General features: G+C 33.1%; 2 protein-coding genes and 1 long non-coding RNA gene across 3 annotated transcripts in view; 1 reads left to right on the forward strand and 2 right to left on the reverse strand.

The window, feature by feature from the left end:
• LOC147816220 (histone deacetylase 9-like) overlaps positions 1 to 22,998 on the forward strand; it is a 222,705-nt gene extending 199,707 nt beyond the window's left edge. The window contains exons 25-26 of the mRNA XM_087158396.1: positions 3,728 to 3,779; positions 21,172 to 22,998. The gene's annotated coding sequence lies outside the window, so the exon portion shown is untranslated. The remainder of the gene's footprint in view (positions 1 to 3,727; positions 3,780 to 21,171) is intronic.
• LOC147816226 (uncharacterized) lies at positions 1,300 to 3,158 on the reverse strand. The gene is made up of 2 exons (XR_015431887.1): positions 2,786 to 3,158; positions 1,300 to 1,513 (listed from the first exon to the last, which is right to left on the reverse strand). It is a non-coding gene; the product is annotated as an uncharacterized LOC147816226 (long non-coding RNA).
• Positions 13,377 to 13,802, reverse strand: LOC147816227 (uncharacterized). The gene has a single exon (XM_087156740.1). It carries the CDS (start codon positions 13,800 to 13,802, stop codon positions 13,377 to 13,379), a length of 426 nt encoding a protein of 141 aa, XP_087012866.1.
• Positions 22,999 to 23,422: the final 424 nt, after the last annotated feature.

The following is a 23,422-nucleotide window of genomic DNA, read 5'->3' on the forward strand; positions in this document are numbered from 1 at the left end:
AAAAACTAAAGAGGAAATGATTAAAAAACGACATGGATTCACGATAGAATAGTCGCTAAATTAAGCTTGTTAGAATGTGATTATTTTACAATTCGGAATTCGAGTATCGTAATAGGTTGAAAATAGTGGAGTGTCAAAAACCATGGTTGAAAAAAAAGAGATTGAAACAACGTAGTTTTACGATCGAAACTTAATTTCGCACGTCAAAATATGGTGCACAATTTCGTCCGTTACAAATGGCATTCTTGAGGCCATATCACACATAGCGAAAATTCGTCCAATTACTCCATGTGTTCAACAACCACCTGAAACAGTTGAACTATGGTTGCCATACGGTTGAAAAGAGTTGACCATTGGTAAACGAGTGATTTCTTTCTCTTTAGGCGATTTAGCACTTTATACATAGACGGATAAAATTTTTCATCGAAAGACTCAGCTCGTGTGTTAGTTAAATTTAATTTAATCGACGGCAATGGATCCTTCCTTAGCAATTTCAAGTTTGATCATTTACAGTTTGATAAAGAAAAAAAAAGATAAGAGAAGGACACTTTGGAGTAAAGCATGGCGCTTACGAGGACAGATATTAGGCTGTTATGAAAATTAATTGAGAGAACTGTTTGTTTTCATTTGTGAAATCTTAGACATAAATGTTAAAAATATATAATTAGTTTTAATATTGGAAAAGTAATTTAGGAAGAAAAAATCACCATTTTGTTATAAATATATTCGTTGCATGCTGTATTAATTTCACTTATTATCATAAATTAAACTCATAAGTCGCAATGGATTTTTATCTTTAGTTAATAAAGATATTTTTAGATTATTTTTTACCTTTAGTCATATGCTTATTTTAAATTATTCAAATAAATTACCTTTAAGTTTTTCATATATTTAATAACATAATATAGCTTTTTGCAATTTATATTTACTATGTATATTTTACAACGGAGAAAACAAAATTTAATATAAATTATAAAAGTAAAAATAAACAGTAAGAACAAAATTTAAGAGTTTGATAAATTTTTGCACCAAATTAATGCAATAACAATTATTTTTTTAATGTTGACTTTAAGTTTTTGAAAAATTATTAAAATAGTTTTTTAAGAGTTCGATAAGTACTATTATATATATGTTTAGTGAAATGCTCTAGTGTGAAAAAAATTGTGCTATTTATAGAAAATTAAAAGTTTATGTGAAACTGAATTTTAAAAAAAAAGAAAGCTATTAAACGGCACTATTTTGTTAAAGGTTTAACATGAATAAACACAAACTATTTAAAAATTAGGAAAAAACAGGAACTGATAAAAGTGAACAATTTATTCCAAAAGAAATGTAAAAGCAGTTTCGATAAATTTTTTATGAGCTCTTAAATGATGTTTCCTGTGGTGGCGGGATGTTACATTCCAAATGTTCTCTTTTTTCTTCAAGAGTTCAATAAATGTGCTCTCCATTTCGATGCTCAATTTAAAAGTTTCCCCAACGGGCGCTTGTTCAAAATTTTGACTCATCTTTGCTGCAATACAAGTAAAAAATTTTATTAAGAAAGGTGAAGCGAGTATATTTAAGGTAACAGACAATAAGGAACAGTCATTAAAAATAAAATAATACCAACCAATTAATTCTGTCAGCATATTGTTAAGGTATGAGTAAGTTGTTTATAATCAGTAAAAACTGAAATAAATTTTTAATGGTTTTCCATGTTTTTATAATAAGATTAATAGAAAGTGAAATTAAAATTATGTATAATTACAAGGAGTATCAGTTACTTGTCCCATTTTTTCAAATATTTAACCTTAAGAAGAAGACTTCTTTTTTAGATAAATAATTTTAACCTTATCTTTAATTTCAAAAAATAAATTATTCTTTTAAATTATGAAAAAAGCAGATATAAAAAGTACCTACATATTAGTATATTTAAAGTTAAACGTGTGTTAATATTTTTTTATTAAAAATATTACCTTGAAAAAACCTGTTAAGTGCTTTAACGGGTAAAAAAATATTTTCAACTTCCTTCATAATTTATTCAAAACCTGCTTATTAATAATATAAAGCATGCAACTGCATTTGAAAAATTGATCCTTACAGACTATGTTATTTAAATTTCTATCTAATTTAATTTCATTAAATATTACTTTTTGAAAAAACCCGCTTAAAGTTTTTAATAGTAATATAAAATTACAGATTCAAGTTTCTTCAACTTTATAAATATTAAAAACTTAATCATATAAAGCATGCAAATCTATTTGACAAACTTATGCTACAGAATAAGTTACATAAAATTAAATGGGAATCAATAAGTTTTAATGAAAACATTTTTTTTTTTTAATAAAACCCAATTAGCGTCCCAAGTAGGTCTTTTTAAGGTGGGCCCACTTGTCGAACCCTAATAGAAAGTGCAAATTAATTGGAAAAAAACAAATTTTTATCCCGCGAATCCTGACAAATATACAATTTAAAAATAAAATAATACAAAGAAATTAATTCTGTCAGCTTATTGTTTAGTCATGAGTAAGTTTTCAGAAAAGTTTACTTTTTACAACGCAATTTTTTCCTTTGTAAAAAAATATTCAAAATTACTGAATTCAGTAATAACTCTAGAATAATTGCTAGTATAATCTTATCGGAACTATAGAAAGAGCAAAGTAATTGAAAAAAAAACTACATTTTAATTCGGCGAATACTAACAAATATACAGTTACGTACAAAAAAGATTAAATGCAAATCCTAAAATTTGTTTATCATTTAAAGTAATGTCAAAATATAAAACAAAACTACTTTTATGTACTTGCAAAATTTACTGCAACTTGAAAAAGAACTGCGTGCAACTTGAAAAAGAACCCCTTTCGCATAGTTGTTGATTCAGTCGTTGAAATATTCTTGCAACATGGACATGTTGGAAAACGACATCCGTGCAATCTTTGGAACTTCCCTTGCATTGTCGTACGTAGTTCCGTGCATGCAATGCATCTCCGCCGATTTGAGTAACGCATCCATCAGATCGGAGATCTACAGAGCAAATGAAAACAGTTACTGTAAACAGGCTTTTTATGGGGGTCGCTGGGAGGCACCCTCTAGCAACTTGCGTAAGGACCATGGATTGTATGGTGATTTATGCTTACTAACATATGTACCATGCGTTTTTGGAACTGTAGAAGAGCACATGATCGGGATTAAAGAGCATGTAGTGTGGAACTTTCTTATACCAAATTCAAACAGCGCTTTGCAAACTTATCCAATAATGAACCCAATAAACTGTTTATTATATGTATATTTTTTAACTAGTGTCTTACTTTTATTATTCAAGGCTACAATTATATGCAGGGAGTGTCACAATTTCATTCAGTGCTTCGAAGATTTATAACAAACAAAATACTATCAATACATCTACAAATTTTACTTTCACTTGATAAAGGAACATTTTTTTCTCTCCTAAAACGTTCAATATGAGAATCTTTGGTGATGCGGAATTAAAATTCTTGCACACACTTGCTGCAAGATATTACGATCAATGGTGGCGGATGTGGTCCATGTTCGTAATTCTATGAAATCAATATAAAATCTTTGATGTAACCCCATAAAAAATATCTCAGGGATTTAAATTTGGCGATCAAACCAACTTTATTTCCAATTCCGGGTGGAATTGTGACACACCCTTCAATTCTGATTACATTATTTAGTCTGCTTTTTTGGAGTTATGGTTCTACTAAAGTAACTATTTTTCTGATAGGGAAGAGTTGCGGCTTTAAATTAGCTGTATAATGACGTACACTATATGTCAGGTAAGAATATCCTTCTCATGATTTATCACTTTTGTAACACACATGTCTACACATGTTTTTACCAAAAATTAAGTTTTCAAACTTTCACTTCTCAGTAAAGTTTCTGGCCCCGCAAGTGGACTGATCATTCAGCAGATCACCGTAGTCAGGCATCACTGGCTGTGGTCAGTGTGCGGGTGGGTGACCACTTGAATCACTCTGCATAGGGACCCGAGGGTGTGCGGTATGGGTACTCGTTCAACTGTTCTACCGTGAAGTGCTGGACTTCGCGCGCAGGTCGTTGGGTTGCCATCCCCTCTACAGAGGATCAAAATTCTGATGGTCGGATCATCCTCAGGGATGGTTCTTAGACCCGTCGCCAATGGCCCATTGTGCAGCTCTAATGCGACGTAAATGAACTATAATGACAACAGTAAAGTTTCTGAAACAACTTCACCAGTTCATCATTTTAGTTGCAGTAGAAATACTTTTATGCTTTTTTTCAAAAAGTATCACTCCTTTTTGTTAATATTACTACCAATTTCTTTTGTTGGCTTTTTTTCTCAAATCTGCTCATTTCAACTGAAATGAGACTTCTTTAAAGCTATTTCCGCAATAAAATTTTATTTTGATGAACAGTGCATAAAAGAAGAAAAACAAATCAACCTAAATAGTTTTAATCTCATGATTGGATCTTCAAGTATTCGGTCTAGATCTTAATGGTTCGAGGATTAAATAAGCTAATTAATTAGCGCAGACGATATATAAAGTTACAAAATCGGACAAATAAACGTACTTTTTCTGACCCTCAAAATGTAAGAAATAGCAGCAATCTGTAAAATATGGCTCCCAAAGTTTTGACCCTTTTATGTTAATTTTACCTTTTGCGTAATCCCCAATATCTAGAGAAGTTTTTAAGCGAATTGAAAATATTTTGTGCATAATTATAAAATATATTTATCCGAAGATAATTCCATGCAAAAAATGACTTTTAATAATTATTTATCATGTTTTATTTTCTTTAATGATTAGGGAAAAAAAATTGAATAGTATGGTATTCTAATTTCTGCGTCACTTCAAAGAATATAACTTTACTTTGATAAAACCAATTAAGGAAGGAACGTTTTTTTTTAAAAAAATAAATAAATAAAAAGCAACACCTATATGCAAATGAGTTATGAGATGATAGCTAAGCTCTTCTCGCACACCTTGCCACGCAGTAGTCTGTGACATCTTATGGTCGTAGTGCTATGATCACATTTATGTAGTGGTACCTCATTTGCTCGCCTAAGATTGTAGCGTAAAGACGTTCTGAAACATCGTAGCTTACAAGGGAAACTAGGGAAGTGTGACTCGCCAATTTTAAAATAAACTAGTGGGATGTATGCCTTATGAGGGATAATTTAAGGGGGCAACATTCGTTTCGGCCCATAGAAGGTCCTGTGAGAGATAAAAAATAATTCAATATATAGAAAAATCGGTATTTTATTACTTCAATGCAGACTATTAGTTATTGTAATTGTCTCATACTCCAATTAATTTTGTGGTACTTACTTTCACGTACTATATAATGCATATTTATTCTCAAAATTGATTTTGAAAATTTTATATATCTGTAGTTTTTCAAAAAAAACCTGTTAGGTTAATTTAAAAAAAAAAATTGACATCAAATTTTTTAACTTTTTTTTCTTCAAAAATTTTCAAAATTAGTTGGAGTATGTAATTGCAAATCAATCAATTAATAATTAATTAATTAATTTGCTAATTGATTTATTAATTAGAAAATTAATTAATTAGCCAATTAATTACAAATTAATTGGAGTATGAGACAGTTACAATAACTAATAGTCTGCACTGAAGTAATAAAATATCGATTTTTCTATATATTGAATTATTTTTTATCTCTCACAGGACCTTATATGGGCCGAAACGAATGTTGCCCCTTAAAATTATTCCTCATGAGGCATACATCCCACTAGTTTATTTTAAAATTGGCGAGTCACACTTCCCTAGTTTCCCTTGTTAGTTCAATCTTTTTTTTTGACATTTTTTTTACCCACCTTTAGTATCGCCAGTCTTTATAGTCTAGTCAATGCAGCACGATGACGGGGAGTTGAAAGACACAAAGTGGGCCAATCACAGGCTACTTGGTTTTTATATCTTATATCCGTCTTTGAACAGCCGACCCAATTTTGGGTTTATGACTACTAACGTTCAACTCCGTAGCCTTGTAATTCTGAACCAATCTAGAAGACAAAGAAACTTCTGGATCAGTACCCCCACAGGAAGGATTTGTTATGGCAACATGGAGGATTTGGTGACTCAACAGATTTAGAGTGCAACAGTCACCATTGAAAACACGGGGAGTCTTCGGCCGGCGGGGTTAGAACCCACGACCTCTTGGACACGGGCTCAGTGTCCTACCAACAGCCTACTTGTTGAAAGAACCTCTAGGTTTCGAGAAAGTCCACAGAGAGAGGGGGAGAGGAGCAGCAGTTCGTCAGCCTGATCAAAGCGACAAAAGGGCAACAACGCTGTCTCAAGATTTTTATTAGCCAGTTCTAGCCAAAAGGGGTAGCCCCGTGAAAGCCTCGCAATCTGCATAATGCAGCAGAAATTTATTATTTTACGGATAACAGTCGACTAGAGGCTTAATACAGGTGCCCCGTATGCCAGGCGTCCTGAACCCAGCGTCCCGTTTACCGTGAACCACAAAAAAACCGTCTAGCATGGTTCCGGAAACGAAGGATGATTGAGAGTGGGTTTTCTTCAGCGATGTGTTGAGATTCAGCCTGGACACCTACTCGAGACGCATTCTCATCTAAAGAGATCCGGGGAGTCGATATGGGTCCTTTAACATTGTCGAAAAGGACCACTATGATCGAGGTGGTCTGATGGTCTGGGCAGGCATCATGATAGGCAAGCATACCGATCTTTATGTGTTCGATTGATGTCCTCTGACAGGTCAGCCATACAGGAACGAAATCCTTGCACCCTATGTGATACTTTTCCGCGGATCATGTGGACCGAATTTCAACCTCTTGTTCGATAACGCTTCCCCATACAGGGCTCAGTTCGGGATGATTGCCTTTAATCGGGTAATATTCAACGATTGAATTACGACGTCCCCTGAACTGAATCCCATCGAACAGGTATGAAACATCCATGGATGCTTCATTGCCGCTTAAAGACCAACTCCAATGACCATCGGTGAGCTAAAGGTTAACTTGGGGCAGGAGCGGGTGTGGTTGCCATAGTCATAGATATCTACCCTGATAAACAGTATGTAGCGAGAGTTGATGTAGCTGTGCGAGAGTTGTGTAGCTGTTGGGGCGATTATACACCCTATTAGATATGTTTTTCTCTGACAGGATATCGGTCAGCTTCTGCCCTGGACAAGTGACTAGTTTTTTTAAATTTAGAATACAGATTGTGCCCATTTTTTTCTCATTTATTTTGACCAGGTTTGGCTTTATTTGTCTTGTCAGTTTTTTTATTGCATAAAAAACGAACTATTTTTCTTATCATTTGTTTTAACTAATGTATATGGCAAAATGTAAAATTTGAACGAAATGGGTCGAATGCTTCCTGAGAAATAGAAATCTATTTCCAAAGAACTAAGGGAAGAAGGCTAACTTCCATAGACATAATGTAAACCGCTTTCCGAAAAGTGGGCACGGGACCTGCGTATAAGGGAAAAGGCAGCATTTAGGGGCTGAGCCGGTGATGATCTTGAAACTGGTTTTCGGCCTATTCTTCCAACCATTGCTGGGACTTGGATTAAAAGGAATGTTCTCGATTCGCTTTAAAAGTTCACGAAATACAACGAAATAAGCAAAGAGTGAAACTAGCATAAATGGATCCATACTTTCGACCGCAAAGAATTTGAACTCATCGAAAAAGATATATGTTTATTCCGAAGTTGTACGTTTCCTGAAGCAATGCCGTACTTTCCTGAAGCAATGCCGTACTTCATATTCAACTAAACACCGCATGAAATCACTTAAACGCTTCCCTTACCATTTTTTTTAAATGCAAAAAATCTATAGATTTTTTATTTCAGTAATAAATGAAGGAACTAAAACAAAACATAGTATGCAAGTTTTAAGTTGAAATTTTAATTGTTTTTATGTGTGAAACACATTTAAATTACCATCAGTTTACTATCCCCAGTTATCTCGGGCAAATGAAAAAAACTTATATATTAGTCTTTGTGTTGTCCCTTGTCTAAAATATATACAAAGTGATACTTTCTAAACGCCAGTGATGCCATTTCCTTCTACTCTTTTTTTTTCTTCTAGCAACCATCGTATGTACAATCGTACAAAAGACGTGTGCAGTTCCACAATCCAACAGCAAACCGCGATGGCTCAGGAGATAGAGCGTTCTCCTTCCAATGAGCCAAACCGGGTCCGAATCCCAATCGATCCGGCTTCCACCGACCACAGTGCTGACGTGAAATATCCTCAGTGATAGATGGATCATGGGTTAGAGTCCCCTTGCCGTCAGGCTAACCGTGAGAGGTTCTCGTGGTCTTCCTCTCCGTGTAGCGCAAATGCGGGTTAGCTCCATCAAAAAGTCCTCCACGAAGACAAATTTCTCCCAATACTTGATCCAGGAATTCCCTTGTCCTCTGGATTGGGTTCAAAATTACAAGGCTGCGGAGTTGAACATTAGTAGTCATAAATCCATGAAATTGGGTCGGCTGTTCAACGACGGTTATAAAATAAAATAAAATCAAACAGCAAAAATTCTAAACAAAACTTGTCAAACTTCCAAACCAATCGCATCATATTATATTTTTTCTTCGGGCCGTGTAAAAATGGGATAAAACAAAACGTACTGACAAATTCTACTACTCCCGAGTTTTCTCGGGATAGTCAATATTTGCAATATATACATACCCGAATTAACTCGGGATGATCAGGAAAGCGGTTAAGTGGCCATCACGTAGCCCACATCTGAATCCGGTAGAAAATCTTTGAACGATATTAGTAAGACACTTTTACAGATTGGATAGACAATTCAAGAACAACTCTTATTCGATTTATGCAATCAAGATATTTGGAAAAAAATATTGATATCAAAATTTTACGAACGCTATCTGGGTCCATGAATGTGAGATTGGAAAATGTAATTGAATACAAAGGGATCTCACGTTGGTTACTGATGTAACAATTGTACCGACTTTATACTTTTTTCCAATTTACTTTGTTGAAATCTTAAAATGACAAATTAATGTATTTTGCTATTAATTTAATTTTGCTTTTGATTTTTTTATGCCGTAATCTATGACTACGTTATAAAATAAAATGATAGAAGTACTACTTTATACGTGCTACATTATAAGTACTACTTTATTCATACGTTTCATCATTTTCATCAGTGACGTTATACTCAGAATTACTAAGCAAGCAATTTGTCTCACGTATTGTCCATCCCTGCATAACCCATCAAAATATTTCTGTCTTCATTTTCGTCCATCATTCCAGACAGCTAAAATATTTTAAAATTACAAGTTTCACGTAATTTTTGAACTAGAAACCAAGGATCAAATACAAATGTAAGAACAAATCTTTAATCAAAATAAGAAAAACGGTTAAAACAGCATTTTATTAGCTTTTAAAGAAACTGACAATTTTAAAGCTGATATCGGAAGTCCTTGTTTTCCTCTAAAAAAATTGTTAGACGACAAGATTTTTTTTTCTCTTGGACACGATAAAGAAAGAGCCACTATGAGAAGGCACTAAAGTGTGTTTGGGAGAACCGGGGTTCGATCCCCAAAGTTTTTAGGTCCACCAGCTTCAAATCCAGTTGTACCAGCTCGTCTTCAAAGTAAAGGCGGTCAATGCATGATGCTCTCTTGATTCTTTCCCTAGAACCTATTATGCTGTTGCGGGGGAATGTTTATTTTTAACCTGCTTATAAGTAATTTTTGGCTAAAACATCTTATCAGCTTAAGTTAACTTTTAAACAAATTATCGAATTTTGCTCGGAACTGTTAGTTGGTGTGAAATTTATCTAAATTTCGTTAGCGCTCGCTTCAAAGAAAATTGCTCCATTCTATATTACACTGCTGGACAATTGCTAAGGACGGATCACAAATTGCAATGTAGCATAACATTAAGCGAGACATATGGTCTAGTAGGATAAAATATAGTTGCCACACTGTTCAGACATTAGAATAAAGAATATTCATTGTTCTGGAAAGTACAAAAGCTATGAAACATCTGAAAGAAAGAAAATGTTCATTTGATGCTGCGTACGGAAAAATGGAACAATGCATCGAAATGTCAGCAGGCAACTTGAAGAAAGGTGTCAGTACGGGATATGTCCTCCATGTAGTGTGATGCAACATTCTACACGCCGTATCATACTTTGCACAACATTATCCAGCAGCTGTTGAGGCAATTTATCCCATTCCTCTGTCAGTGCACGGATGAGGATGTTCTTGTTTGTCGGAGGATAGTTTCGACCAGCAAGTTGCCTCCCCAAAGCATCCCAAACATTTTCAATGGATTTTAGATCTGGAGAACGTGATGGCCATACGAGGCGCTGAATACCCTCGCTGTCTAGACAATCCTGAACAGCGAGTGTTCGATGACATGTTGCGTTGTCGTCCATAAAAATAAATTTATCACCGACAGCACCACGGAAAAGACGAACATGAGGAGGTAAAACTTCATCAATGTATCGTTGGCCCGTCATAGTCCCATTCTCAACCACATGTAGGCGCGTGCGGCCATTGATCATGATGCCGGCCCACACCATGACATGTCGTATATCGATCCCTTTCCTGGATATTTTCTGGACGATAACCAGTACCACTCTCGCGCCAGATCAGTTGGCGTCTACAATCCGATGACAGACTGAACCTACTCTCATCTGAGAATAATACGCATGCCCAGTCCTGTTCAGTCCAATTGTGATGCTCACGACACCATTGCAAACGGGCAGTACGGTGCTGTCTGGTCAATGGGACACACACAACAGGTCTTCGGGCGTATAGTCCTCCTCCCCTCAAACGTCTGGAAACAGTTTTTCGGGAGATCTGCTTTCCTGTGGCAGCAAGAAACTGATTTGCCACCTGCTGAGCTGTGGTGCGCCTGTTCCTTTTTGCTGATAGGGCGATGTATCCGTCTTCTGCAGGCGTCGTACTTCTAACACGACCTCCCCCGTGCCGCCTACTGCACATTCCAGTAGTTTTGAATGATTTCCACAGCCGTGAAACAACCATATATGGCAACGTTACTTTTAAAAAGTAACGAGTAAAAGTACAAGTATTTTTAAAAAAAGTAACGAGTAAAAAGTAAAAAGTTCTTATTTTAAAAAGTAACGAGTAAAAAGTACAAGTAAAAGTACAAGTACTAAACCAAAAAAGTAACGATTTAAAAGTACATTTCTGGGAAATCGAAAATTCAAAGTAACCTAAAATTTTATTGAATAATATTCTTATGTTCTTTAATGTTTTTGCAAAATTGTTGTTATTTATTTAATTATTTTTAATTTTGAAAGTTATGGACACTAATTTATTTTTAAATTCGGAAGAATATTATAATATAATTTTATAATATAATCGTATAATATAATTTCAAAATCAAATATAATTTTAATATCAAACTTTATATGGAATTGCACGAAAAAGAAATTTTATCTATTGATTTAAATTTTTAGTTTATTATTCTTATTTATTTAAATTACCATTGATTTAAAATTGTTTTACTCTATAGAAACGCGTTTTAAAAGCACAAACATAAACAAAGCAAACACGGGGTTTCAGAGAGCTTTGTGATCTTTGAGCTAGTTTTATTTGTAACAATGGCTAATGCTGAAGTCGTGCGAGAAATTCATTTTCCGAACATTTCTGCCCAACGTAATAATTAAAATTTGTAAACGAATTTTAGTATCAGCGGCTAAACTAATACCTTCAAGCTTTCAAGAGTTAAAATAGTAATTATAATAGTTTTCAATAGCACAAACAGTTCTGAAGTTCTTAGAGATCTGACTGGGCGTTGTTTGACAAGGTCGGGCATAAACATAATTTTAGTAAAAAATGTACTAGGTAAAAATGTATTTAGTAAAAAATGTATTAAGACAAAAATGTATTATTAGTGAGTTCAAAAAGAAAATTGAAAAACGCAATAACAAAATCCAACATTTTTTATTTAAAATGTATTAAATATATGCATAAAACTCAAAAATGAATGAAAATAACTTGTAGCAATAAGGGAAACGAAGGAAATAAAAATAAAAATATGACCAACGAAGCCGACGTCTTCAGGGGGTACCGGCCCCGGTAGCCATAAAACAAAACCTTTTCTATTAAGGGGGAGGCAATTGTCTAAAGTAACACCATAAGTACCCCGAAGGTTTTGTATAGAAGTCCAAGAAAAAACATGAAATACAAAGAACCAATTAATTTAGAAAAGAAACTCAAACAAATTCATCAGAAAATAAAATTATTGACAATCCAAAAAAATTCACCATAAATACTAAAAATTAATTATTTAAAATTAAATAATGAACTTATATTTGGAAAAGATCTATTAACATCAATTGTCATCCACTACAAGCTAAATAAAATGTATTTGAACTTGATTGGATAAATAGAAAGAATTACTATCTGTCACAATAAACCAGAAGGGAAAGTGATAATTTTATTTAAAAGAATGCGTCGATTTCAAATGCTTAATTTCTTTTAAATGGTATTTTTTTTCTAAGCATAATACAACTGTATTCTTTATAAATTGAAGTCGAATAATTTTTTTTTAATTTCTACTTTTGGTACATTTCTTTTGTTTTTCGTTAGAGGAACTTGGAAAAAATATCTTTCTTTTTTTTTTAACGTTAAATTTCAACAAAAAAAAAAATTTAATAAGTTTCATCTTTAGTCAGTGTTACACTCATGTTATTTAAAAATCTTTTTCAATTCTAGTGCATAAATTTTCAATGCCAGTTTGATAAAAATCAATTTATTTTAAAACAAAATTTCTTGAGATGACATATTGGACATCTCCCATATTTTCTATTCTATATGGAATAAAGTAAAGTAAAGTGGAAATCCTATAGCGCAATATCGGTTGAGTATGGAGGCTAGTACAATACCTCCATCCCAAATCCATTGCTTTTTTACAAGGTTCATCTTCCCCATCAATGCTCATCAGAAAGATTAAAATTATTGAATCTAAAATTTGAAAAGTGCTCAAAGAAAAGAAATGAGCTGATTAAATATTTACAAACAAGCAAGTCCCTCTAACTTTAAAATATCGTTGGCGCGACTTATAGTACACAATTATAATTAATAAACCTCAATAATGTTGATTAATGAGAAACGATACCAAAATTTACGGAAACGACAGTTCTTTATTCTTTCCCTAGTCTTATTAACTATACCCTAGTTTATATTAATTTAAAGAGAGCCTTTTTTTTTATTTAAATAAAAATTTATATTTGCTAATTCAAAATAAATATTTGTTAATTTATTTAAATAAAAAAAAAGATAAAAGTGGTAGAAATCATATTATTGCGGAATAAAATCTCATTCGGATGTTACAAAGCTCCTTCAATAGTGAATATTTAAAATACCCAGAAGCCAAACCAGAAATCAAAATTATCTGTTTACATATAAAAAGGAGTCTTTTTGATGTCAGCAACAAAGGCAAATTGATGTTTTCTAAACCTAAGCATGATGTACAACAAATCATCCTGAATTATACCTCCGTTGTACTGTAAACAATTTAAAGATGTTCCAGTAGAAGTTAATGCACTTGCGTTAAACACAAATCTCAAAGGGGTACTTTTGGATTCAGGTCTAAACACACAATAACGAGGAATATAATGCTGCACATCTGGTTCTTCAGACTCTTGTACTTCCTCCATATGACCCATATTTAAATACTCTAGCATAAATGCTTTGTGAAGTTCACAAAATTGAGGTTCTCTAGCAAGGCGATTCCATAACGAATTCACACTACTTTTACTTTTACAAACACAAGATTTTTTCTTAGATTCACCCAGACACGACGGATCTTCTCTAAAGGGCATTTTAACAACATATTTTCCACTCTCTGTTCTTGAATAATTTTCAAGAAAATGCTCTTCACAAATTTCAGCTTTTTTAGTTTTAGAAATTTTAGACTCTCTCTACATTTTCTATTTCCCAAAAAGTTTTTAATGTTTTTTCTAACTCAAAATTATCTGTAACGAGCCCACAATATATTTTATTTTCGTTTTTGGTCGGAAGACTCCCACTGACAATATACCCGAAAGCGCTATTTTGCAATCTTAAATTTTGTACCCTGAAGGAAAATGTGACGCGATTTTAAGATTTCACAAAAGTGTTCTGCTCCTTACAACAAATCAATAGAACTCGGAATAAATATTATTTAGTGATAGAATATTTACATTAAGAGGATTAGCTGGTGTAAGTTCTGTAATTTTAGGAATTACTACAAAATTTAAGTTTAAATCAAAACTCTTATCTCTATTTAAAATAGTAGCATTAACTTTCGATTTTATGCTCAGAAACATATTATTTATTCCCGATACAGTTATATTTGAACTTGACTTATTTAAATTGAAAGAATCTGCTAACCTTTTTATTCATAAAATTACAATTCGCTCCCACGTCTAATAATCCTCGAACTTCAAAACACTTATTTGATTCATCTTTAATTAAACAAATAAAAGTGCTGAGTAAGATTGTTGTTAATTCTTTTCCCATTGTAGTAGAAGAAAATATATTTTCCCCACCCTCACATACAAGCGTCTCGTAATACACAGGCATTTAAAAATTGGTGCCGAAGAATTCAAGGACGATTGAATGTTCCTATTTTCATTATTCATTTGATTCCAAACTATTTATTTTTTGCTCTCGCTGAAAGTGAAGAGAAATATGATGCCTTTTTCTGCAAATACTACAAAAGATTTTGTTTCTACACTCACTTACGTTATGATTATTTAAACAGTTAAAGCATAAATATTTTGATTTAACGAACTCAACTCTATCACTTACGAACATATTTTTATAAATAGTACATTTATACAAAGGATGAAGTTCATCACATAAAATACATTTAGTATTTTTTACATCCGTTAGAAACGCTTTTGACATAGTTTTCGAGTTATTTTTATAACTCATTATCAACTACGGGTTTTCCCCTAGAAGTATAAAATAAATCAATCTCCCTAGCTAATTCTACAGGTTTAAACCAAGAACTTGCTTCTTAAATTTATAAAGCACATAACCTCTCTATCAAGTGTTTGATTAATTTTATCAGGTACTATTAATTGCTTTAATGTTTCGAAGTCAGTTACATTTTTTTAACTTTAAATAATATTCCCAACTCGTTATTAATCTAGACGCGAATTGCACGTACGTTTCACTCGTCATTTTTTACGCTTTCCTAAAATTCTCTAAACAGATTTTTTTTTTTGGGAGGGGGATGGCTCGAATTCTCTCAAAACTATAGTTTTAACTTTAGAATAATCTCCAAATTCGTCATCTTTAATGTATGTAATTATATTTGTGGCTTTTTCCCCTAACAGATTTAGAAGAATTTCAGCCTTAAATTTCTCAGGGACATTTTTTGAAATAAAAGCTCTTTCTAATGACGAAAAGAAATATCCCCGTCCTTCTGGTCTATTAGGGATTTTATGAGTTAAAGTCCTCACACTTTTAATGAGAGAGTCTAAAGATTCTACACTTTCGTTTTTCAACCTATCAACAGGTAGTTCACTTTTAGATTCGATTCGCAATTTAGCGAGCTCAAGTTCCGATTTCACTCTTTCAGCTTTTAATTTTTCAATTAATCGGATTTCATCACTTTTTCTTTCTTCGATTATGTTATTTGCTAACTCTTCAACTAACTCAATGTTATTTTTATACGTATCACAACTCTGAATTGCTGTAATTAGATCAACAATAGTTTTCATATTAGAAATGTCTACATTAAGTTCGACAGCAAGCCGAACATAGTCCTCTTTTTTAGCACTTTTAAACATATTGAACTTCAATAACTAAATAATAAATCACGTACCTTTTATTAGGTATATTATCCACTAATTTCACTACTGATAGACAGGACCAACAATGGCTCTGACGATAGCTCAGTTTACATAAATTCTCGATAAAATAAAAGTTCTCAAAACTCAGAAAATGAACTGTAATTATTAGTCACAATACTTTATTCACATAACTCATTTCTCCCATCCGAGCTCTTCGGATTCATAACACACACTAAAATTTCATAGATGGTGCTTCTGGCATCAACAAGAAGCTTAGATTTATGTTAATTTTAGAACTATAGAATTTTTTTTTAACATTTTGTTTTTATTTTCGGAAACTTTATTTTATAAATAAATTACCTTGTTCGACAAATTTGATAAACATTATAACTTATGTTAGAAAATAAATTTTAAAAAAATACATTCATATACAGGAAACCCCTATAAATCCAATAAACTACAAATTATATTTTGTTTTTAAATATAATTTTTTTTTATTTTAAAATATTTCATAATGGCAATTTTCGGATTTGTAATAACGATGTGCAAGACTAAATCCACTCATAATCAAAAATTATGGACAAAAGTTTGATTTTAAAATTTTATGATATGAATAACTAATACGTTTACGTAATAGTATATATGTTACGTTTAATATAATTCAAAAAAAATATTTTGTTGCAAAATAAAAAAAATTATTATATTTTAGATTTTTTTTAATGCATACTACATTTCCATTAAATAAAGCATTGTTTTTAGAATTAATTACTTTAACGTTCAAAAATGTAAAACTTGTGCCAAAATTTTTTGCAATAGTAATATGAAATTAGTTATTTAAATTATTTAAAAAAGCATCCAATGCGCACACAATGTTAACAAAATTTTTAATTAACATATTTAAATGAATGAAAAATGATTCAAATTAATATTAAATGTTATTTTATAAATAGAGAATAATTAGATATTAAAATATTACTTACTTTTTTCAAAAAAGATGAAGTCTTCTCAGGGGCCCCCATCAGGGGGGAAGGTGGGTGCACGATGCGCCCACTTAAAGCTTGGGGGGGGGGGAATTTTTACACTAAGTAAAACGAATAGTTTGGGGGGGGGGAATTTAGAATTTACCCAAGAATGCGCCCAAGAGCTTGGGGGGGATGGGGGCTACTGAGTCTTCTTAAAGCAAAGTTTCATAAAATAAGAATTCTCAATCTATGTGTAGAAATACTTGTTGAACCACCGATAGATGGCAGCGTTTATTGTAAATTAAATTGTAACCGCAACTGTAAAAAGATATTGTTAAAAAAAGAGATATCTACGCATTTTGAATGTAGCCTTTTGTCCTGTATATCACATGTTATAATATATTTTTGTTGTTACTTACCCCTTTGTGGTTATTGAGTAGTTTTCCTGTTTCTCAAGAAAACGAGAAAAATGATAAATTCACTAATAGTTTAGATAAATCTTCAGTGTATTTCATAACCCATTGGAATTAATTAAACTCGAAAAGAGAAACTATGCACATTAGTATAGGTTTCCGCGAATAAAAAGAGAAAGTTTTTTTTCTTTTCTTCTTTATGGTTACTTTTTGGAGGAGTAGCAAAAACCAAAAAAAATCAGCTTTGTGTCCAATAAGACATCAAAGATACAGTTCATTTGTTATTTAGACAAAACTATTTAAGAGGAAAAAAAGCATTCCATCACATGCGGTAATAACAGTATTCCATAGATATAAATTCCCTATATTAGTTATTCCCTATATTAGTCCCTGCAGTATTCATATGGGCATTTGTTCATTCCAACCCCCCTTGAGACGATAACCACTGGTATTCAAAACTTTTGCTATTCATGTCATCCTTTATCACAGGCAATTTTCAGAAGATGAATATTCTGGACACACAATTCTGGAGAACACCATATTCACAATGATAGTTGCAGTCAAAAAAAGATCAAAAGCGCCGTCTTTTCCCTTTCAGGAATGACAATTTTAAAAGGTCAAGGTATTTAAACACGAAGTTAGCTGTGAATGCATATATATTGCACATTAATTTTATAAATTAAAGAAACATAAGCATTTTTTTTTTTTAATAAATTTTTTTTTTAGGAAGCTTACCGAGTTTTAGAAAAAGTAACGATATTATTCGACATTTCCGTTACAAATACTTGTACTTTTTCCCTAAAAAAGTAACGAAAGTACAAGTAAAAGTACTAAATTTAAAAAGTAACGAAGTACAAGTAAAAGTACGTACTTTTTACTTGTTCCGGCGGTACAAGTAACGAAAGTAAAAGTACTGCCATATATGGAAACAACGCTATGAGCGATGTCGAACTCCCTGGCAACATCTGTTATTTTTCGCCCTTCTTCGATCTTTCCAATAATTCGGCCACGCTTAAAATCATCTAAGTGATATCGGGAAGACATGCCGAAAATTTCAAGTTCGTCAACTAAATCTTTCCTGTAAAACTTTGACTTGAAACAACAACTCTCCACACGCGTCAAAACCTTTAAAGCTCTTATCAGCGCAATCACGTGATGAACAGACGTGGAAAAAAAATTTGCATACGCATACCTCTTCTTACTATATCCCGCACTTATTCTAATTTTCCACATTTTGGTTCCTTTAATTTTATGGTTGCTATGGATGATAGTGTTATCCGTCCTTAGCAATTGTCCAGCAGTGTATAACCGGCGTCAAACGGCGTTTGAACTCGTGGATAAATGTAACCTTCTTGGAAAACGTTTTGAAGGAACTCACCTGCATTTGCGTTACCGAGTGAGGAAAAACTCCCACTGTTAACCCGTTGGCAAGGGGATTTGAACCCAAGATCCGTCTAACATTGAGGATATACCACATCTGGTCTGTACTAATCGGGAGCAGAATTCGTAAATATTAGGCATTGCTGGGAATTGAACCCGCATCCCCCCCACTGGGGGGCAAGCGCTTTATCCTCTGAGACACTGTCTCGCACATAATCGAATTGAATAAACATTCCTATTGTAGGTAGAAAACGTTCCAAAAAAAAGTTGTGGCAAATTATGAAGATGATAAACATAATTTTGAAATCTGCTTTAAAACGTAGCCCTCGTTCACTCACAAGAAAGCATCGTTAGATAATCACCTAAACAAGGCAAAAATAAGTTTAGCCCATTTTTGACCTGGACAATAACCGAAGCTAGAATTTTACCTCCAAGCGTTAGTCCGTTGCAGGAAATGATTATTCCTCTAGCCAAAAGATAAATAAAAATATATTGAGACTAAAGGAAATTTAAATCTTTCTTCATAACATTCGCCTTATTGCAGAAGTTTTTTTACCTACAGTAGGCAACCTGACCCAAAAAAATTACATTCAAAATAACTTTTTCTTAATCTAGGTTTCTTAATCTTATATAACTAGGAGGCTTCGCCCCCTGCTCGCTGGCGCTCGCCAAACCCCGGAACTGCTTTCGCAGTTAATTTCGGATTGCTTCGCAATCTGATGCTCTCTTTGCTCGCGCATTGGATACGTTCTTAACGTCTAGCTTTTGTGTACTTTTTTGAACACTGAAGTTCCGAAAACGTTTCACTGTAGAAAATTCTAAACCTGTGCATTTCAATATTAATTTGAAATTGCAAACAGTTCACATATTTTTCTTAATCACACTATTCTAAAATTTCAGTTGTTGAGAAAAGTAACTGTTGTAAGTTTTGTTTAATGATTAATCTTTGTTTAATGCTTAATCTTTTTTTGTTTAATGATTTCTAATGTCTTTCCCACCCGAGGGCTAAAACCATGTGTCGTAAAACAATATGAAATAGTACTGAACGCCGGATGTAAAGCATCCGCTTCTATGAAGATAATTTTGTGAGAATTTTTTTGATAATTCGGTGAGAATTCACCCGATTAGACATATGATATGCTCACTACGTGCTCTTGCGTGCCGAAGCCTATCAATTAAAACGTATTAGCGTTTTATGTAATATAGATTAGCCATATGATGCTCACTACGTGCTCTTGCGCGCCGAAGCCTATTAATTAAAAATGAAAACTGTTGCCAAGGCGAGAAAAGAAATATCATCGGTTTTATTGATACATACCTATTAGCGTTTTATATAATAAGATTCTCTTACGTGGCTCCCAAATTTTGGCTGTATTTCTTTTCCGCCGGTGGCAACGTTTGCTTTGTTTTGTTTACGTTACTGTTTCTCTTACACCGCGAATCGACCAATGATTGCCGCTAAAAATGTCACATGCCAAATCTAGCTGAGGTGGCTCAACATATAGCGCTTTTAAAAACGGAAGCTGAAGTAACCAGAGAGCATCAGCTGCGGCAATCTCATACTATTAAGCTAGGCAGAAGTGAGTAGTCTTTGTCGATAGATCTCTATTTTAGTATTTCTTCGAAAACGCTTTTCTTCACGAATTTATACATTACGAATTTATTTGACGATTTTTGATTTATATCACGAATTATACTACAGCACATTTCTAATAGGTTTAACGAATTACATGTCATTTATTTGAATTCAAATTTATTTTAATGACTTAGTATTTACTAAAAAGATGTAATTTTTTAAAAAAAATTTTTTATGAATTTGAATGATTGTTTTGAATTCATAGGTACATTGCAAATGCACAAAATTCTAAGTTAGTAGCGAGCGAAGCAAACCATATAAGATTGCGTAACAATTTTCGGGGGTTGGCGAGCGTTAGCGAGCAAGGGGCGCAGCCCACTAGTTTTTAATAAATCTAATCAATTTTCAAACAGTTTCAGACATTTAATCCGATTTGTTAGTCTAATAAAAAAAATTTTGGCTCACTTTGCCATTTCCTTAGCTGGATCGCCGAAAAAAGTTACGACCAAAACATAACTTCGAGAATTTTTAACTATAAAACCAAAAGTATGAATTTCACCGCCATTTGTTGACCCATGCTGGGAAATTAAAAACCCATCAAAAATGTTAGTTAGCTAACCCTCTAAAACATTTCGTGATTGGGACAAAGGTTAGCCCATTTTTGACCTACAAACTAAAATTTTTAATTTGGTTCCAAGCATTAATGTATAGTACGATACCGTTAGCACATATGCAAGAATGAATTTTGTCTTGAAACATTTTAGTTGATATGATCTAGTAATCACTATTTTGCCTCAAAATGTCATCCCCTCAACCAACAACTTTTATTACTTTAACCTTAAATAAAACGCAATGGATAAAACGAGTCTTGCATAATTTTTGACAATAAAACCTCAAGTTTTAATTTAGCCTTCAAATGATCGAGAGAATAGTTTAAACAACAAAGTCAGTCGTTGCTCATTTTCAGATATTACAGTAAGTTGTTAGAGAGAAATGTTGTTTTGACAGTAGTTATAATTTTTATAATTGTAATAACATGCTATGAAAAGACATTAAAAATGTACTTCTTGTTTCAGGATCTGTAGAGTCAATCTGTTGAATAGTTTGATACGTTGCTCACACAGATATGAATTCAATAAGAAGTGATGAGTGAAAAAAATGTCATATGATGCCAAATTAATTATTTAATACATGTGATTACGACGAATTTCAAACATTATATGTAGCCGCTTCGTAAACTGGCTAATGCAGTTTGTGCTGCAGATCATCAAATTGCAGAGACAATTCTACCACTACAAAAATATAATTCCAATTCACTTGTATATAAGACATGTTAACTCAATTCTGTGGTGGGGTGCCTTTTCATAGATCAAGTTTGACATGGTTGATAACTTTGGTGACCCCACTTTGGTGATGTGAAAATGCATACCTTGATAGAAACTCCCACTTTGATATGAACACCCCTATCTTGACAGAAACTCCCACCTCGAACCAACTATTTTAATGGATGGTCCACATTGAACAGTTGACTTGCAACTTGTGACTGCGGCATTTTTCACCTCTTCACGCTACTGCTACTAGGTCTCAATTACACACACAACGTCGGCCTGTATACACTCGACTGCTAATAGCAACATAGGAGCAACCATGACGGTGAACTTAATACAGTTTTCCCGGCATCTCACAAAACAGCAATGAGTCAAGTACTGGCATTCGAATTCTATCAGATATAGTTCTGGTGGGGGAGTACTGTAGTGTATCTACCACTACAAAAATACAATTCTAATTCACTAGTATATAGGACTTGTTAACTCGATTCTATGATGGGATACCTTTTCATCGATGACGGTTGACAATGCCGGTAACACTCGCCCCATATCCACCTTCTCATTTTCATAGACCCCGAAGTGGGAAGAGATTCATTGGAAGCAAACTTGACTGTGAAAGTATAAAAATTTTGAAAATTACATCTTGTGCAATTCTTTTTTGTCCAGTTTTGTAAGTATTTGATTGAACAATTGCCGTCCATCAGAATATAAGTGTCAGTAAGTTCATAATGGAGGGCGAAATTCAAAGCCTCTCTGATGGCAAGATTTGAGCTAACATTCGAACAGTTGTCTGTGTTGCGAAACCTGCGATGAAAATTCAAACCAACCTCTAATTTAGCGTAGACACAGTTGCCAAACCTACCGCAGTGCAATCTACTACTATCAGTGAAAAATATTAGGACCTGAGATGGGTTGTATGGTTCAGACTTAAGGTCTTACTGATACAATGAATCATCCTTAATTGCCAAATATTAAGCATCACTACAATGAAAGTAAATGGAAAACAAGCATATATCTGTTTCATTCACCTACCAAGTCTCCTTATTTACTAATTCTAGACTCAACCCTGAGAGAATATTAAATTTGATCTGATCCGACAAAAATTGAGAGTATATCAGTTGAACGAATGCCTGGAAAAGCCTTTTTTTACCTCAGAACTACAGATTAATAACAGAAGGGTAGAGTGGGTGGAGACTGGCAACCTCAAAAATTTGACAGTGCTGCAGAGGGTTCGAGAGTAGAAAGACGTTACAACTTTGAAAAACGTAAAATAATCTCAGAGGAACATTGAGGGAAATCGCAAGCGGAGTTGAAAGGGCACCATCAGTTAAATCTTTTCGTCAGATGTTTTACAGAGAGGGATGAAAGTATCTTGGTGAAGCCTTGTACCCCTCTAATCTTCATCATCATCGCCAAGGATATAGAAGAAAAGACTCTTGGAAGTGAGAACAAATGGAGAAGATAGGACAATTTAGAACCTTGTCAAGAATTTTTCTAAAATATACTTTTAGCATTTTTATCTGTAACAGTCTAATATTTTGTATATTTTTAATGCAATACAAAAAACATGCTGTATATGTGTATAACATTAATCATATACGATTGCTCAACGTTAACCCCCCTCCCCCTATTGAAGTTAAATCTCCTAATTCCCAAAAATATTTCTTAAGTATATGGATTCAACTGATCTTATATTTATATTGTATTTAATACGAATATGGCTAAGCCAGTGATGTAATTAAAAGACTATTTAGTGTGTGTGTCATATTTACAACCAAGAATAAAATTTTAGCTGAGCAGAAGATTGATCAAGTTAGACATATTTAGTTGAGTTAGTTTCTAGTGCAAAATTTAATTCGGATAAAATTTGAAAAATATATTCGCCAAAATAAGATGGTAGGTTAGGGAGTAAGATATACAGTTTCTGAAATCTAATGTTGAAAACTGTAGTAAAAATTTCAGTTTTATTCCATAAATTCTCTATTTTTAAGGTAAATAG

The sequence above is a fragment of the Parasteatoda tepidariorum genome, chromosome 2, assembly GCF_982258835.1.
Source record: "Parasteatoda tepidariorum strain Cologne lab strain chromosome 2, Ptep-v5.0, whole genome shotgun sequence".
Classification (NCBI taxonomy): domain Eukaryota; kingdom Metazoa; phylum Arthropoda; class Arachnida; order Araneae; family Theridiidae; genus Parasteatoda; species Parasteatoda tepidariorum.

Excerpts from the sequence above, each read along its gene's own strand:
- LOC147816227 (XM_087156740.1), bottom strand. The coding sequence starts at position 13,802 with ATGCCCTTTAGAGAAGATCCGTCGTGTCTGGGTGAATCTAAGAAAAAA.